The 18,730-nt window shown below is 35.0% G+C and overlaps 3 protein-coding genes across 3 annotated transcripts; all 3 read right to left on the bottom strand.

Annotated features, from left to right (window-relative positions):
* Positions 1-1,046: 1,046 nt before the first annotated feature.
* On the bottom strand, positions 1,047-4,978 carry LOC141664981 (glutamate receptor 2.7-like). Its single transcript, XM_074470940.1, has 5 exons — positions 4,690-4,978; positions 2,932-4,229; positions 2,158-2,467; positions 1,494-1,906; positions 1,047-1,237 (listed from the first exon to the last, which is right to left on the bottom strand). The coding sequence occupies exons 1-5, from the start codon at positions 4,976-4,978 to the stop codon at positions 1,175-1,177; spliced, it is 2,373 nt and encodes a 790-aa protein (XP_074327041.1). The 3' UTR covers positions 1,047-1,174.
* A 1,143-nt stretch (positions 4,979-6,121) lies between these two features.
* Positions 6,122-9,713, bottom strand: LOC141664982 (glutamate receptor 2.5-like). The gene is made up of 5 exons (XM_074470941.1): positions 9,427-9,713; positions 7,854-9,198; positions 7,463-7,766; positions 6,922-7,331; positions 6,122-6,475 (listed from the first exon to the last, which is right to left on the bottom strand). Exons 1-5 carry the CDS (start codon positions 9,711-9,713, stop codon positions 6,122-6,124), a joined length of 2,700 nt encoding a protein of 899 aa, XP_074327042.1.
* A 2,026-nt stretch (positions 9,714-11,739) lies between these two features.
* On the bottom strand, positions 11,740-16,149 carry LOC141664983 (glutamate receptor 2.5-like). The gene is made up of 5 exons (XM_074470942.1): positions 15,894-16,149; positions 14,296-15,623; positions 13,895-14,201; positions 12,671-13,080; positions 11,740-12,111 (listed from the first exon to the last, which is right to left on the bottom strand). The coding sequence occupies exons 1-5, from the start codon at positions 16,147-16,149 to the stop codon at positions 11,740-11,742; spliced, it is 2,673 nt and encodes an 890-aa protein (XP_074327043.1).
* Positions 16,150-18,730: the final 2,581 nt, after the last annotated feature.

An 18,730-nucleotide genomic window follows, 5' to 3' on the forward strand; every position in this document is an offset into this window, starting at 1 on the left:
CTTTTCCTTCTCGGACATAATATAATATGCATTCTAATTAATTAGTAGAATTTTAGTTGATTAATTTTATTTATGTGGATAGATAATTATGTTTATCTTATCATTATCTGTTGGAAGTGATTTATTGTTAAACTATTTTAATCGACTGTGAAATACTACTAACAACTATAGTCTTGGATTTAAGAGTTCAAATTGGAGTTAAATTAACACCGACATGTTAGAGTCCTATTAGATTTGTAATAGAATATCAGAATATCACTATTTTAAGTCCATGCACAATTTATAGGTCCTGTTACTATTTTATTTAATTGAAGGATTTGTAAACCCTTCAATTCTAAAAGCGTTCTTTTTAAACCCTACTCGCATACCCACCTATGAATTAGAGCTTAGTATCATTGTTACATAGAGACGGTACTGAAAATTACGGGATTCGTTGTGGCTTCCATCAGAGATGTTGTAGTTGAAATCTTAATGTTTAAGCAGTTTGCAATTTTTGATAGCAGGTTGTAGCCGTATCAATTGATAGCAGATGTTGCTTCCATCAGAACCAAGCAGATGTTGTAGTTGAAATCTTAAAATTTCAGCAGTTTGTAATTTTTGACAGCAGGTTTGTAATGAGATTCTCCTCTATATTCAAAGTTATGAATCCAATATGGAATGTTTTGAGGTGATTCCCACCTGGAAACAGTGATTTGTAGCATTTCGTGCACTGCCCATAACCACTGTTTAAATGAAATAATAACATGCATGATAGATAACAGCATTAGTATATGATTTAATCTGTACAACAAACGTAGTGATAATTACGTCGAATTAATTTACAGAATTCTTGATGCAAGCAGCATTGATAAGCACAGCAGGCAATTTACAGGGGATTCAAGTATTCACCAAGAGATTTTTGGAGCTGACTAATAATCTCTCGAGTACTATCATATAATAGCATTGAAACATTAACAATATTGGTCCGTGAGTAGTTATATGCCTCATGGGAGTGTTCATATAACTGAGGCGAAACAAATACCAGATAACAAAGGCTGGAAGTGCCCACTGATAGCAGATAAAGTCCCCAGAAACTGTGCCAAGTCAAACTCTCAGTTTTTTCAATACTCTGGGTGGTTAAACAATCAGAGGTGGGAGCGAACCAATCAATTTCTAATTGTTTAAGCCTGCCATTCTACAATAAGGTAAGGATGGCTTGAGAGGCGTCAGCTGCAATTGGAGAGCCTTTCTGGAACACCTGCATTAAAAGCATGATAAAACGCTTAGCCCAGAAGTTGGCCCAGGAAGATGATGAAAGGCTTTACTAGTGAATAGCCTTAATGGATGCATGAGTGTGTGTATAATCCTAGCATTGTAGCTTAGTGATACACCTTATTCCAACCATGGTCTCAGTGGTGGAGACACGAGTATTTGAAGATTAATCATAAATACGTGCTTGAGATCTAAAAGCCACTCTATAGCAAGAGATTGTTAAAAGTTAAATGACTACTTACAAAGCCGAGTCCTCCAAATCTGTCCCCTCCATATCGGCCAGAGCTTCCAGCAACTGTGTATCCTTGGCAATGGTGGTTAAGAAAAGCTTTTTCATAAGGGACTTCAAGAAAAGCTGCAGTGATACTCCCGCTCTCAAATTCTCCTGGGTAGTTGTATTCACTGGGTATGTTCTTAATGTTTACTGGATTGAAACCAAGCACATTTTCCAGGTATTTTTTAACAAAAGAAGAGCCATCACAGCCAACTACAGCATTGTTCTTCTTTAGCCAACCTATATCTGTGACATTTGGCTCAAGCCTTGGGGCAGTAAGCATTGATGATAAAGTAGCAGTGTAGCTCGAGGACAATGCTAACACAAGAAAAAGCCACACTGAGACTGCAACACGAGCATGATTATTGTAGATCTGTTCCCCTACAAGTTTTTCTATCTTGTTAAACTGTTGATTACAGAACTGAAACTACATATTTATGCAAAAAAAATTAAAAAAATATATGGTGTTCTGTTAAACATCATGGCATATGCTAATCTTAATTAAACAGTGGTACACAGCATCTAACAAGTAATTTGGACATCTTTTTCATATATGAAGATCAAATTCTTAATTTAAGAAAAAAAACAGACAATTGTGAATTCCACAAAGGCACAAATGAGAGGAAACTTACTTTGAGCAAAGAAAAGCGAAGATGATGTGAACCAAAGGGCAGTGCTTAGCTGATAATGCCAGGGGCCATCAAATTCTGGATTCGATTGACGCTCTAACAACCAGACTATCAGAACAGTATACAATAAGATAGCAGCCGTCATTCCCCACATGCCGTTACTGAAAGGCTTCAAGAATATCCATGCCTTCTCGGCTTGAGGCTTTACTGGAACTATCATAGTCAGCCCTGACTCTGCAAATGGTTGTGTGAAATCTACATATTTTGATCGATTTGCTAGTATCGTAACGTCACCAATGACAGCGTCAAATGTCTTCAATCATATATGTAATACACAGATAAGCACTTGGTTTTACAAGAAACAATGAACTTCTATTATGATAAATGTTATTAAAAGATGAAAAAAAAAACTATATCTAAATGATTATGATATCGCGAAAGCATTAACCAGGTTTTCTTTATGTAAAAGCAAAAGCCTTAACCCAAGTGCTGATGCCAGGCACAAAAATAAAGAAGACACTTCAAAACTCATTTAATATGTCCTCATCTCCTACAGACTCTTAGCTCGCTCTTTATAAATGATATAAACTATTGGCTCTTAGTGATCTAATATGTCCACATCTCCGGCAATACTCTTTAAATTGGAACATAATTAAAAGGTACTCCATTTAAGGAAAGTCTGTGTACATAATGTAGGGAAACCTATGTACTTAGCATACACATATTAGGCATATGTAGGTGTTTCTTGAAGAAGAATATTAGAGATGCAGTAGGTACCTTGTCAGCAACAAGATCAACCAGATCGTCATATGTGCCATTGTAAGGTATAAATTCATAGGGTAGTGAATAACTTTTTTCCAAGAGTTTTAGCACCTCCAAGAAAACATCAATGCAGAAACCAGAATAGTTTATCTCCTTTGAACTTTCACTCCACTTGACTTTTACAAATTTCTCAAAGGAAGTTTCACCTGGAACAGCAAATTTCATTGGCTTTGCTTTGGTAGCCATTGACCATCCTTTAGGAGTTCTCTGCAGATCCCCTGGCCAATATACTAAATTCGCCAAAAGTTCCATGCTGCCACCAAAACCTTTATCAGCACTGTCTTTGCTAACCTGGCTGCTTGAGAAACCAAACTTTTCCGACCAAAACCCTAGCTCTTTGTACCTTTTACCAACAACATTTACGATTCTAAATTCGGAGGCCTGTGCCAGCTCTCCATTGTTAAAATGGACATCACCAGTTAAACCAGTAAAATTCCCTTTTAAAATGATTTCAAGGAGTGCCTTTGACGTGTTATTGCTACTGCTTAATTTATTTATTGCCCTCGTGAGAAAAAGAATGCTATCATGTGCCCGTAAAGCATTAACTCCTGCATCAAAGTTGTCTTCTTCAGGGTACTCTGATCTAAATAATTTTCGAAATTGCTTCCTGAATTGAATGGAAGGGCCATTGTCTTGAGGAAGGTAAGTCTTGATTCCAAGAGCACCTTCCATGGTAGAGATGACAGATGTATCAACAGAATCAAGAACACTTGTGATGCCTTCAGTCATTATCCATATTGAATCTTTCGCTACCAGGCCCATTTGTTTTGCTTCTCTGAACAGATCAATCGCCATTGATACTGATGCCTGAAGAACAATAAATACCCTAGACTGTTTGTTCAATAAATTTGCTACCTCTTCTCGGATTAATTTGTTTTCATTAGACAGTGAAGAAAATGGTGGAAGAACTAAATGATGTTCGATATCTACACCAAAACTCTGAAGTGCCTCCGTTAGTGCAGCAAATAGCCCCGAATCGCCACCATACATGTCAGATTCATAGATTGGAATAACTTTGTGCCAGTTGAAGGAGTGAACAATAGCTGCAATGCATCTGATCTGCTCATTGATATTTGTATTCATCTGTATCAAGAAAGGCCAAAGTAGTTGTGCAAAGGGTTTCTTAAGAGCCCCTGATGCAAATGAAACAATTGGCACCTGAGCTCTATTTGAAACATCAGCAACTAAAGCTGCTTGCTCCCATGTTTCCATGCCAACAATTGCTTGAACATTCTCTTTCAAAAGTTCCTCCGCTGTTATTAAATATTCAAATCACCATGAACATAGGTAGACCAAATAATGAACTCTACGAAAAACATTTCATGATGCATGAAACTGTATACGAATCTGAACTTCATTGATAAAAAGCATGTATGTCACTATGTAAGAGTTTTTATCAATTTTCTTTTTTCTCTTTCTGCTGTCAGTGCAATCTTTTTTTTTTTGTTATTATTAGGATTCAAGGCGTAGCCTAGTGGTACCCCTCTCCCACATGCAACGAGGGGTCAACTGTATTTAAATTTATGTATTTGACCGCACTCCAAGAAAAAACTTTATTAAGGATCGTTTGGAGATCCATGGAACCATACTTCTCTTGACAAATAATGTACTAATGAAATAAATAATATTATCCCATACATCAGTCAGCTTATATGTTTTCATTATCACATATCACATTATATGTTTAAAGAGTCTGAGATGCGAAGAACTTACCAGTATAAGCTGCTCTGAGGGGATTACCAAAAGAGTTACGAAAATGAAGATGCAATATTTGATGCATGGAGTTGTTATTAAAGTTATTAGCGGCTACTTTCATTGCTACCACAATTTCTTTGCCAGCGCGAGTGTTAACATTAACAATCGAACCAATACTTATTTCAGTATGAGCTGATATGATGATTCCATCATCGGAAAGAATGAGAAGGAATATAGTGAGAACTGCTGGGAAGAAATGAAAGCCTAGCTTAAGAGGCATAGAGAAAGTAGCAACCAAGACACTCATGTCTTGCTCCATCAGAGTTCATAGAGAAAGTGCCTGTGTATATATAGCGATATCTATGTAGGTATCTTTTACATCCTTCAGAATGTGAATAACTTTAATCTCTAACTAAGATTAGAGATTTGATAAATTGGATGGAAATTACATTATCTTTTCCAGTTCGACAGGAAGATATTAATGTCTCTACTCTAGCAAAAAAGACCATGATGTCCATGTCAGTTCAAACTCTTTTGTCTCCTCAGCTTGCTTGCTTGCTGATGTCAATTTCCACTGTCAATTAGGAAATCAACACATATATCCATTTTGAGGTACACGTGTAGCTAAATTACAACATTGACACTACTCTGATCCTAGTTTGTTTGTTAGTTCTGTTCTTTTTGGTTTGATTAAGATTTACAGTCTCACTTTAAAGTCAAACAAACAGAAGTAAGTTCCATCAGAATTTACAGACACATACTACTTCAAGTATGTGTATGGACAGGACTCAGAAAGTGACCTGTGAAAGGAAAACTGTGTCATCTCGGCACTTACTTCCATTGGGGGATTTGCAACCTCAATTTCCTAAATGCAGTTTATTGACAAAACTCTGCCATAAGTAGTATCCTCAGAATCTTACAAGGAAGACTAGTCAAAAAAAAGACCTGAAGTTACATATGAATCTTGTAATATGATCCGGAAAAGTATAATTCTCAACAGATGCACAATTGTGAATTGTGGTCCATATATGATGACTGATGAGTAAGATAACAAGTTGTCTTACAAAAGTAGTTAGAGCTTGAAAATGCACAAGAAGATTCGTAATGACTGGAACAAATGTAAGAAAGATTTCCCTTCCTGTAAATTTCATAAGTCTGAAATTAGTAAGCAAAATAAATTTTGATTACTTCAAGTTGTTTTGATTGGGACTGTCCAACTTTATCCTGGAGATCGAAAAAAAAAATACCATGCCTCTTTGTGCTTGTCAGATATTCACATTTGAGATCTTCAAAATATAACATTTGAATATTGCATCTCCAACAAAAAAGCCAACAACCAGTTCACATGAACGATAACCACATCCGGTTCAATTCTATGATTTTACCTGGTTCGATTCCCTATAACTATATTCAAAGTGTTGATCCCATTACCAATCATAACTGGCTTTAATCACACAGTAGTTCTTTGGATGTCATCATTGGAAGGCTCTTGCATTACCAAATTATTTGACGAATCTTTAGTCTCATGATCAGCATTATTATTTCCTTGCTGATGGAGTTGATGGGTACGGTTAGCAGCAAACAAAATATAAGAAAGGGTGGAAATGGCAGCTGAGAAGAAGTATAAACCCCAGAAACTTTTCCAGTTCAAGCTATCAGGATCTTCTAGATCAGTTTGCGAAGCTTTGCACTTGGTGGTTGGAGTAAACCGATCCTCATACAATTGCTTAAGACTCCCATTTTCGGATAATATTAATATCGCTTTTGACACATCAAATGTTAATGGAGATTTTTTGGTGAAAACCTGAAACACATAATAAGGACTTCATGAAAAAGGTACCTCAAGGCATTCATCACACATGCATATGTCCTTTTTTATAAATTTGTAGGTTGTTTAGTACATAGGCGTAATAGCACATAAGAAAACAATTATCTAGTACTACATATTAAGCCTCAAACATGTTACGAGAGAGTTGGCAAGCCAGCCTATTTTTACTTGAGATACTTGTACTTTTTTTTAGTAACTTATCAAGGCACTCCCTTATATGTATGGTTATAAAGCTCAAGAATCGGTTCTACTCGGATGCTTTTTCAAAATCCAAGCAATCGGATGATTTTCCGCGTACTCGGTTGAGTTATCACTTAAATCCAAATCGGTTGATCTCCAATTTCCAAGCATTCACCCGAGTAGAACATTCTACAAAAATAAACAAATGCAAAAAAAAAAAAATAATAAGTTCCAATACTTACAAAGCCTAAACCTCCAAATCTGTCTCCAATATATTTCAAATCTTTAGGCACGGTAAAATCTTTGCAATAACGACTGAGGAAAGCTTTCTCATAAGGGAGTTCAAGAAATGCTGCTGAAATGTTGCCTACTGCAAATTCACCTGGATATTCATCTTCACTGCTCACATACCTGATGTTTTCAGCTTTAAATTTAAGAACATCCTGCAAATATTTGCATACATATGAATCAGGAGCGCATCCAATTTTTGCGTTATTAGCCCTTAGCCAGTCTATATCCGTTATGTTTGGTCTAAGCCTCGTGACAGTTAATTGTGAAGATAGACTGGCTGTATATATTGTTGTTAGGGCCAACACAACAAAAAACCATGCAAATGCTACTACGCGGGTGTAGTTGCTACGTCCCTCTTCCCCTGTATTTCATATCAACAGTTCCAATTAGGCAAAGCTCAAGTCTTACTTTACAGTACTATGCAAGATGCTATTGGCGTTGTTTATAGGTTCATTGGAATATGGTTTTAATTCATAATTTAGCAAAACTTACTTTGAGCAAAGAAAATGATAGAGAAGGTAAACCAAACTGCAAGACTAAGCTGATCATGCCAAGTTCCTTGAAACTCTGGATTTGTTTGTCTTTCTAACAGCCAAACTACAAGCACTGTGTAAATCAAGAGAGCAAAAGACAATGCCCACATTTCCCCAGTGAACGGCTTCAAAAATATCCATGACTTGTCGTCTTTTACAGTAACTATCAGGGTCAAACCTGATTCATCAAATGGTTGTGTGAAGTCCACGAGGTCTGATCGGTTTGCTAGAATGGTGATGTCCCCAACAAGACCATCGAAGGTCTTCAATAAATAATAGTACATAGAGTAGTTAGCAAGAAAAACAAGTTTCTTAATATCAAAACAAACAGTTAAGATGGTTTGTCATACCCCATTAGCCACGAATTCAACCAGTTCATTGTAAGTACAATTTTTAGGCCAAAATTCAAAAGGCACCGGATAACTTCTTTCCAATATTTTGACCACCTCGTTGAAAATATCAATGCAATAACCAGATATGGAATGCTGCACTTCGCTAGAACTTGTATTCCAGTCTACTCTCACAAATTTTTCGAAAGAGGCATTACCAGGAACTCCAATACGTAACTTCTTCCCACTGCTGGGCATGGACCATCCTTTTGGAACTCTTGTTATGCCTCCAGGCCATCTAACTGCATCGGCAAGCACCTCCATACTGTCGCTTCCAATTAAAAATTTGCAGCTACTGGCATTGAAAAGACCCTTACTAAATCCAAAGCCTGGAGACCAAAATCCAATATCCGTGTAGTTGTTTGGCACAACATTTACAAGCACATACACAGAGAATTTACACAGCTCCTTGTTGCTTAAATTAATTTTGTTCGTACTTAGACCAGTGAAATGCTCAGCTAAGTGTGTCTTTAGCAGATTATATGAACTTCCATTGTTGTTACTACTTCTAAGCTGAACTAGGGCCCTTGAAACTGCAGTTATACTGTCGTAAGCTCGAAGAGCATGAATGCCAATATTTAAGTTGTCTACATCGGGATATTCTAACCGAAAGGCTTTCAGAAATTGAGATTTTAAGAGTAAAAAGTCAGGGCTTTTCTCAGAAAAATATGGCTTGATTCCTAACACACCTTCCATTGAGGAGATGGAAGTTTTGTTTAGATAATGAAGGAGGCTTGCAATATCGTCCATTACAATCCATACCGAATCAATCCCCATAAGTCCACTTCTTTGTGCCTCTTTAAATATATGAGTAGCCATTGACATGGATGACTTAAGGACTATGAACACCCTAGATTTTTTGCTTGCCAACTCCTTCATGTCATTGTGAACAAAGGTTTGTGGATCAGCCATGATGGAAGCAAATGGTGGAAGTACCAAACGATGCTCAATTTCTACCCCAGAGCCCAAAAGTGCCTCAGACAAGACTGCAGAAGTTCCTGAATCACCACCATTACTATCTAGCTCAATTATTGTTATGATTTTTCGCCAATGGAAGGAACGAATTATGGCTGCAGCACATTGTATTTGTTCTGTGACATTGCTGGACACTTGAACCAAATAAGGCCACTGCAGTGACTTGAATCGTTGTGGAGTTGCATCTGATGCAAATGAAATGACCGGCACCTGAGCTTGGTTTCCAATTTCAGCAACCTGATGAATACTATCCTCTACTGGCTCTGTGTAGACAAGGGCTTGCGCCTCATCTCTTAAAAGTAATGCACCTGCTTTTACAATAACCTTCGTGCTTCAGTAGTATGACCATAAGAACATATCACATTTAAAAAACAAGAGAGACTAATAATGTAACTCATCAAACAAAAGTAATATCATATTCCTACAGCAAATTAACATGTCCAAACAAATATTCTGAAATTCTCACTACACACTATAAACACTGCATACATTACTAGTAACGTCAAAAGTCACAGAATAAAGCAATATTTTTGGTGTACATAACACCATGAACATGTACAGCGATAAGCGAGTAAAGAATGATGACGAACCTGCTTCATGGAGTGGAATTTCTCGGATATCGTGGAACTGAAGAAAGATCTTATCACGCGTAGAAGTGCTGTTGAAGTTTCTGGCAGCAATGTCCATAGCTACCTTAGCTTCTTTACCAATACGGGTATTGCTGTTGATGATCGCAGAAATTTTTATGGCTTCGATTTCTGCAGCAGTTGTGTGGCAGGATACTATGATCATTACAAGAAATACAGTGAGATTTGTTTGATTCGTATATTTTAGCTTACAGGCCATTTTCCACAACGAGAATATGAGATAGTGAAAAAGGTTGCAGCTAATCTTGTATTATATAGCAAAAGTTTGCGTTGATGAAATGTGCTGAGAAATTACTCCTAAAACGCATGAAAATTATTAAATTACTTTCTCTAGTATCAATGATTTGTTTGATGATTCTGAAGTTTATAACAGGGTTGTCTTTATGAGGAAAGTACAGGGAAATATTAAATTTACAGTAGGGGACGACTTGTAAATTTATTCATCTCTCCCAAGGGCGATTTGATTTGTATCCCAGTAGAGAGTTGTACAATGATAGATGATAACAATGTTCAGATAAGTTACTATTCAGTAGAATTTAAAAACCTTTTAGATATATTTGTACGCGGGGAAGGATTTAAACATATAGTGTTCCTTTTGCTACTAAATTTGATATTTTCTGCAACTTATTTGTTGTGTTTACTTTTGTACACAAGGCAAACCGATTATGCTTCCGGTTCCACACATTATTATTGCGGAACCATGGGCTATGATTGTACGAAGATGCTTAATGGGATCAAAGTCAATTGGGTCTGACTAAAGCTTCATGTACAAATTTTCCTAGAGATAACCAACAACAACTAATTATATATAATTATGCTGAATTTCTCATACAAGAGGAAGATCATTTCCTCACTGCGACTTTATAAGAACCACATTTAAGTCATCTAACTTCTGCAATGTAGCACAAACACCACAAACTAGCTTTTTTTAAATGAATACGAGCCATACGAGTTAAATTTAGGTAATAATAACTCTGCATCTCTTAGTATAATAAAGAATTGAACAAATAAACGGTTAAATTTAGGTAATAATACTTTCTTGAAATAGAATTTATTTCATTAATTAATTGTTATTAACGATTAAGCTCCTTTGGACATCAATCGGAAAACAAAATTGAAACTCTAATTTCTACCTTACTATTCTAATATGTGACAAGAACGGTTGAATATGTTAGTTGTGATATCAATTGAGAAGAATATGCTTGCAAGTTGCAAAATCTAATTTTGAAAACTTGATTGATGAGGGGGGTGAATTTAAAGACAACTTAGGCCATCTTGTAACTCCAGGGCAGACCCTGCATCCATCCAAATTGTTTTCTGTTCCGTCCATGGACAACAGCACCACCACCACCACCAAATATACTTCTTTGGGGTTCTCGACATGTTACCAAAGGAATGGTGTGCTGCATGTAATGGCCGCAGTCCGAAACAAGACATTGCAGAGCCACGTTACTGGTGTACAAAATTAACCGATTAAGTCGTCCTAGCCTTGCGGCAGGGTGTTTGATTTCCTCTTTTCTTTTTTAAATTCTACCAAATACTGATTATTTATTTTGGCCCACTATGTCAATAACTATTTATGTAGAAGCTAAGCCCTTACTCAAAATCTTTATTCATTTTTACCACAGAATATATATACTCTCTTCATATATGTTTAATTTGCCTTATATGATACATAATAAACACTAACTTCAATGAATTTGAGTGGTTTTGATTCGTCTTTTATTTATTACTCCCTCCATCCCATTTTACTTGTCACATTTCCTTTTATAAAAATCAAATCGACTATTTTATGACCAAAGATTAAACATTGCTCTTATATTATTTCAAAAAACTAAAAATTATATATTAAAGTAGATTAAATCTACTTTCCGGTGATATAATTTTTTTATTTTGTTTATTTATAAAATATTAATAAACTTCAGTTAAATTTTAATAAATTTGACTGGGTAAAAAACAATTAAAATGAGATTGAGGGAATAATATTAATGGTCACCCATGTATATATATGTACAATAATTTTATCAATAAAAAATATCCAAATTCATGCGAGTTAGTATTAATTGTGTGCCCCGGCCACAAAGACCCAAAAACCAAATATGATTAACAGATCTTAGGGGTTAGCGGTCCATATTTCGGACTGACAACTTGTGGCCCACCTTGCATACTCAAAGTGTTGATCCCATAATGTAAATGTTGCTCTACAACATCATAACAGGCTTTAATCACACAATAGTTCTTTGGATGTCATCGTTAGCAGGCTCTGCCGTAAGCAAATTATTTGACAAATCTGAATTACCCATTTCCAAATCTTGAGTAGTATGATTAGCATTACTATTTCCTTGATTTTGTTGATGGGAACGGTTAGCAGCAAACAAAATATATGAAAGGGTGGAAATAGCAGCTGAGAAGAAGTATAAACCCCAGAAACTTTTCCAGCTCAAGCTATCAGGATCCTGTAGATCATTTTGCGAAGCTTTGCACTTGGGGGTTGGAGTAAACCATTCCTCGTACAAGTGCTTAAGCGTCCCGCTTTCAGATAATATTAATATCGCTTTTGATACATCAAATGTTAATGGAGATCCTTTGGCGAAAACCTGAAACACATAATAAGGACTTCATGAAAAGGTACCTCAAGGCATGCACCATGCAAATATATGTTTTATAAGTTTGTAGAAAATTATTCTCTTCATGAAACATATATATGTTTGTAATTTAAACATATGACTTATTTACTTGGTCGTGAATTATATTTTTCGGAACATATTTAGTTGGGCCAATTTATGAACCTATTTATTTTAAAATATAATTAAATGGGTAAAAATAATACATATAAAATTATAAATTATATAGTAATAAAAAATAGGTAAAAATAATACATGTTGAATCATTAGTCATATGGTAATAAAAAATAATAAAAATCATACACTTAGAAATAGAAATAAAAAAGGGTCACCAAGATGATGAAACTAAAGTATCAATTAAAAAAACGTTTAGTTTATTAATAAAGGTTATTAATGTTATTCAACTTTTAAATGCAAAATGATTATCATTTTATATAAATTTTCTGAAATTGGTTTCACTCGGTTGCATCTTAGAACACCCACAAGCATAATAAATATAAAAAAAAATATAAGGACTAGTTGCAATACTTACAAAGCCTAAGCCTCCAAATCTGTCTCCTATATATTTCAAGTCTTTAGGCACCGTAAAATCTTTGCAATAATGAGCGAGGAAAGCTTTCTCATAAGGGAGTTCAAGAAATGCTGCTGAAATGTTTCCTGCTGCAAATTCACCTGGATATTCATCTTCTCTGTTCAGATACTTGATATTTTCAGCTTTAAATTTAAGAACATCTTGTAAATATCTGCATACAAATGAATTATGAGGGCATCCAATTTTTGCATTATTAGTCCTGAGCCAGTCTATATCCGTTATGCTTGGTCTGAGCCTTGTAACAGTTAATTGTGAAGATAGATTGGCTGTATATATTGTTGTTAGAGCCAACACAACAAAAAACCATGCAAATGCTACCACGCGGGTGTAGTTGCTACGCCCCTCTTCCCCTGTATATCATTTCAACAGGTTCCAGTTAGCCAAGGCTCAAGTATATTTTATTTTATTTATTATAACAAAATGGAACAATTATATCGATATTATTATTTAATTTAGAAATCAAAATGAAGAATTCAGCTGATAGAAATTTAGAGGTGTAATAAAAGAATGTGTTGAACCAAAACAGTTATCTGAATTCATTTAAAAATTAAGTAGCTTGTTAATAAGAATTATATTATTAATTGAAAGTTATTTTAAGAAACTTAAAAAAATATAATATACATGCTTATGAAAAATACATTATTTATGTAAGAATTAAAATAAATAATAGTAATTATAATAGGATTACAACAATTTTTATTCATTAAAAAATATCGTAGAATTATACTGGAAATAGAAATTTAATTAGGGGTGAAACCAAATTTGATGCCGAAGTAATATAAAAAATGAGTTTCTCTTATTAATAAAACTAGATGATAACCTGTTATTCGCACGAGGTCAGAATATTTTTTTTATAATAAGTTAAATAAAATATATTTATTACAGTATATTTGAACAATTACAGCACCATCAGTATCTAATTATAATACAATCAAGATAATGTAATTTATTTATTACATAATTAAAAATTATCAAATATGATAAAAAAGAAGAAGGTAAAAAAAATTATTAGGTACGATTATTTATGCAATTATAATAGCATCATTCCATGACTCTATTATATCATTAAAAAAACAGTTTAGAATTGCATGACAGGGGAATCTAGGCGCTGTTTATAGGTTTAATATTAGAATATGTTTTTACTTGGTGATTTAGCAAACTTACTTTGAGCAAAGAAAATGATAGAGAAGGTAAACCAAACTGCCAGACAAAGCTGATCATGCCAATGACGTTCTTGAAACTCTGCATTTGTTTGTCTTTCTAACAGCCAAATAACAAGCACTGTGTAAATCAAGAGAGCAAAGGACAATGCCCACATTTCCTTAGTGAATGGTTTCAAAAATATCCATGATTTGTCGTCTTTTACGGTAACTATCAGTGTCAAGCCTGATTCTTGATATGGTTGTGTGAAATCTACGAGTTCTGATCGTTTTGCTAGAATGGTGACGTCCCCAACAACAGAATCATAGGTCTTCAACAAAAATATTAGTACATATGTATTAGTTAGCAAGCAAAACAAGTTTCTAATTAATATCAAAACAAACAATTGAGATGGTTTGTCATACCCCGTTAGCCACGAATTCAACCAGTTCATTGTAAGTACAATTTGTAGGCCAAAATTCAAAAGGCACCGGGTAACTTCTTTCCAATATTTTGACCACCTCGTTGAAAATATCAATGCAATAACCAGATATGGAATGCTGCACTTCGCTAGAACTTGTATTCCAGTCTACTCTCACAAATTTTTCGAAAGAGGCATTACCAGGAACTCCAATACGTAACTTCTTCCCACTGCTGGGCATGGACCATCCTTTTGGAACTCTTGTTATGCCTCCAGGCCATCTAACTGCATCGGCAAGCACCTCCATACTGTCGCTTCCAATTAATAATTCGCAGCTACTGGCATTGAAAAGACCCTTACTAAATCCAAAGCCTGGAGACCAAAATCCAATATCCGTGTAGTTGTTTGGCACAACATTCACAAGCATGTACACAGAGAATTTACACAGCTCCTTGTTGCTTAAATTAATTTTGTTCGTACTTAGACCAGTGAAATGCTCGGCTAAGTATGAGTTTAGCAGATTATATGAATTTCCATTGTTGTTGCTACTTCTGAGCTGCACTAGGGCCCTTGAAACTGCAATTATACTGTCGTAAGCTCGCAGAGCATGAATGCCAATATTTAAGTTGTCTGCATCCGGATATTCTAACTGAAAAGCTTTCATGAATTCGGATTTGAAGAGTAAAAACTCAGGGCTTTTCTCAGAAAAATATGGCTTGATTCCTAAAATACCTTCCATAGAGGAGATGGAAGATGTGTTTAAATAGTGAAGGAGGCTTGCAATATCGTCCATTACAATCCATACTGAATCAGTCCCCATAAGTCCACTTCTCCGTGCCTCTTTAAATAGATGAGTAGCCATTGAGATGGATGACTTAAGAACTACGAACACTCTGGAGTTTTTGCTTGCCAACTCCTTCATGTCATTGTGAATAAAGCTTTGTGGATCGGCCTTAATAGAAGCATATGGTGGAAGTACTAAATGATGCTCAATTTCTACACCAGAGCCCAAAAGTGCCTCAGATAAGACTGCAGAAGTTCCAGAATCACCACCAATACCATTGCTGTCTAGCTCAATTATTGTTATGATTTTTCGCCAATAGAAGGAACGAATTATAGCTGCAGCACATTGTATTTGTTCTGTGACATTGCTGGACACTTGAACCAAATAAGGCCACTGTAGTGATTTCAATCGTTGTGGAGTTGCATCTGATGCAAATAAAATGACCGGAACGTGAGCTTGGTTTCCAATTTCAGCAACCTGATGAATACTATCCTCTACTGGATCTGTGTACACAAGGGCTTGGGCCTCGTCTCTTAAAAGTACTGCAGCTGCATTTTATAAAAATCGTCGTGCTTCAATAGTATGGCGATAAAAACACATCGCATTTAAGAAATAGTAGAGGCTAGCTAATAATGTAACTTATCAAACAAAAATAGTAACATATTCCTACCGCAAATTAATATGTCCAAACAAATATTCTGAAATTCTCGCTACACTCTTGCTAGTAACGTCAAAAGGTACATAATAAAACAATATTTTTGGTGTACTTAAGACCATGAACATAGATAGCGGTACGCCAGCAAAGAATGATGACGAACCTGCTTCATGGAGTGGAATTTCTCGGATATCGTGGAACTGAAGAAAGATCTTATCAGGCGTAGAAGTAGTGTTGAAGTTTCTGGCAGCAATTTCCATCGCAACCTTAGCTTCTTTACCAATACGGGTACTGCTGTTGATGATTGCAGAAATTCTTATGGCTTCGGTTTTTATAGCAGTTGTGTGGCAGGATACTATCATCATTGCAAGAAATACAGTGAGATTTGTTTGATTCATATATTTTAGCTTACAGGCCATTTTTAGAATATCAGAGAGTAAAAAAGTTCTAGCTAACCCTTCTATTATATAGCAAAATTTGCTTTAATGGAATGTGCTGAGAAATTACTCCCAACATACATGAAAATTATTAAATTACTGTCTCTAGTATCAATGATTTGGTCGATAATTCTGAAGTTTATAACAGGGTTGTCTTTATGACGAAACTACAAGGAAACAATAGTTACTAGCTCCCCAAGAGTAATTTGATTTTATCCAGTATCCCAGTAGAGACTTGAAGAATGATAGTAGATAATTACAATGTTCAGATACCTATAGTGTCCCTTTTGCTACTTGATATCCTCTAACTTTTTTGTCGTGTTACAATGTACACAAGGCAAACTGATTATGCTTCCGGTTCCGTGCAGTTTCTGAAGATTTCTTTTTCTTTTAAAAGGCAAGTCGTCTCTACCAACTCACTCCGTCGAGGGCTCCCTTACATAGAGAAGGGCTCCCGAGATCAGTAGAGAATTATTATTTAAAAAATATAAATATATAATTTAATTCATTTTTTATCATATATAATTACAAATTATAATTATCAAATTAAAAATGAAGTGACATAATTTTTTTATTTAAAAAATCATTAAAATTTGATGAAATAGTTTAAAGTGGTTCTGTAGTAGAATCACACTAAAATCACACTTATCCAAAATTATTCCACGATATAATCAAATTTAAAATCAATTATTTTTTTTTAAATTTCAATTTTTAAGCATTTTATTATATTTAAATATAATTATTATTCTACATTACCAACAAATTTGATGAAATTTTATAATAGAATCAAGAGTTCTCCATGTGACAGGGTTCTCTCTTGAAAAAAGGCCCCAACTCACTAAGCAAAATTTTAATATGACACCCTTTTTTTGAAGATGACATTTTCTAAAAAAAAAAAAATATATATATATATATATATATATTTATAAACCCTGGTTGTTATAACATACACAAGAAAGAATATAACAAACATAAAGAAAAGAACACGCAGACAAAATATTTTTATTGATTTTGAGAATACAAATTATAGCATACGTAAATTACAGTATACTCAGATTATGTCGATACAGATTGCAGAATACGTTTAGGTTATGCCCTAGAGAGTTTATATAGTGCTCTTTAGGCGATTACAGAAAAGCCAGAAAGCAGGCCCAAAACAGATAATCTCTAATAACATATTCAAGGCATATTCTAACAAATCTCCACCTTGACTTGAATCCTCTCACAAAAAACAGATGCACCATAATAATGCCAGAAGTGCTAGAAAAAACTCTGCTGCCTCGGATTTTGCCCTAAATGGGTAATCAACAACTCCCAGCATTTAGAAAGTTCAAACAATGTTGAAACTTGCCATGTGGAACCGGCTTGGTGAGCATATCTGCTGATTATCAGCAATACCCACTTTGCTCACCTTGATTCTCTTCTCACCTCTCAGAAAATAATATCTTACTTCTATGTTCTTAGTCCGCTCATGACGGACATGATCCTTGGCTAAACAGATTGCACTTAGATTGTCACAATATATTGTAGCCTGATCATAATGTAGACCCAAATCACTGACCAAACCTTTCAACCAGATTCCTTCTTTTGCGGCTTTGGTCAATGCCATGTACTCAGCTTCTGTAGTAGACAAAGTCACCGTATGTTACAGAGTAGCTTTCGAACTGACGATTGAACCACCATAGTGAAATTATAACCAGTCATTGATCTTCTACTGTATATATCTCTGGCATAATCAGAGTCTGAAAACCCTATCACGAAACACTCAGTAATACCTCCATAAATGAGACCAACATCAGACGTACCTTTTAAATACCAAAACACCCTCTTCACAGCTTGCCAATGCTCCTTGCCTGGATCACCCATAAACCTACTAATGTAACATCCCCAAATCCGGGGTCAGGATTGGGTGTCACCAAATAACTTTAAACACTATAAACATGTATATTAAAACAAATATACATATAACCCCTCAATTCCGGATCGTTTACAGGTCGTGGTATGAAACAAGAATCTAACTTTCTAAAATCTACAACAACTAATTACAATTTTATTACCTCCTTACTAACTTTCTTGTCTTATTCATTCTGACATCTTTAACTTCTTGCAGCTGGGATCACTCCAATTTTGCTGTCTATTAAGAGCTATTCACTTTAATCCTCATTAGAAACTGAAAGAAATAAGAATTCACAAAGCATGAGTGAGCCAAAAATGCCCAGCAAGCACATAACTGATTTACAAGTATCAATATTAAAGGAAATTTTCGGACACAATTTTTAAATATTTTTTAAACAATTCTATTTATTTGAAGTCGTTGAGCGAATAAAATAATATTGGCTGTCATTAGCCCTTAATCATAAATCAAAAGTGACGAGAAATTCCCAGAATCATCTCTTGAATCAGGGTTTTGTCTGGTTTTGTAATCATAAAACTTTTCAAGAAGGAATGTCATTAAAGGAGATCAACAATAAATTAGGCTGGGCACTAGATCAACGTTTACACTCATACTCTGCTGATCAGTCAAGATATAGTGTATATCTATACCTACCTGTATAGATCCATT

This window comes from Apium graveolens, chromosome 6, assembly GCF_009905375.1.
Source record: "Apium graveolens cultivar Ventura chromosome 6, ASM990537v1, whole genome shotgun sequence".
NCBI lineage: Eukaryota > Viridiplantae > Streptophyta > Magnoliopsida > Apiales > Apiaceae > Apium > Apium graveolens.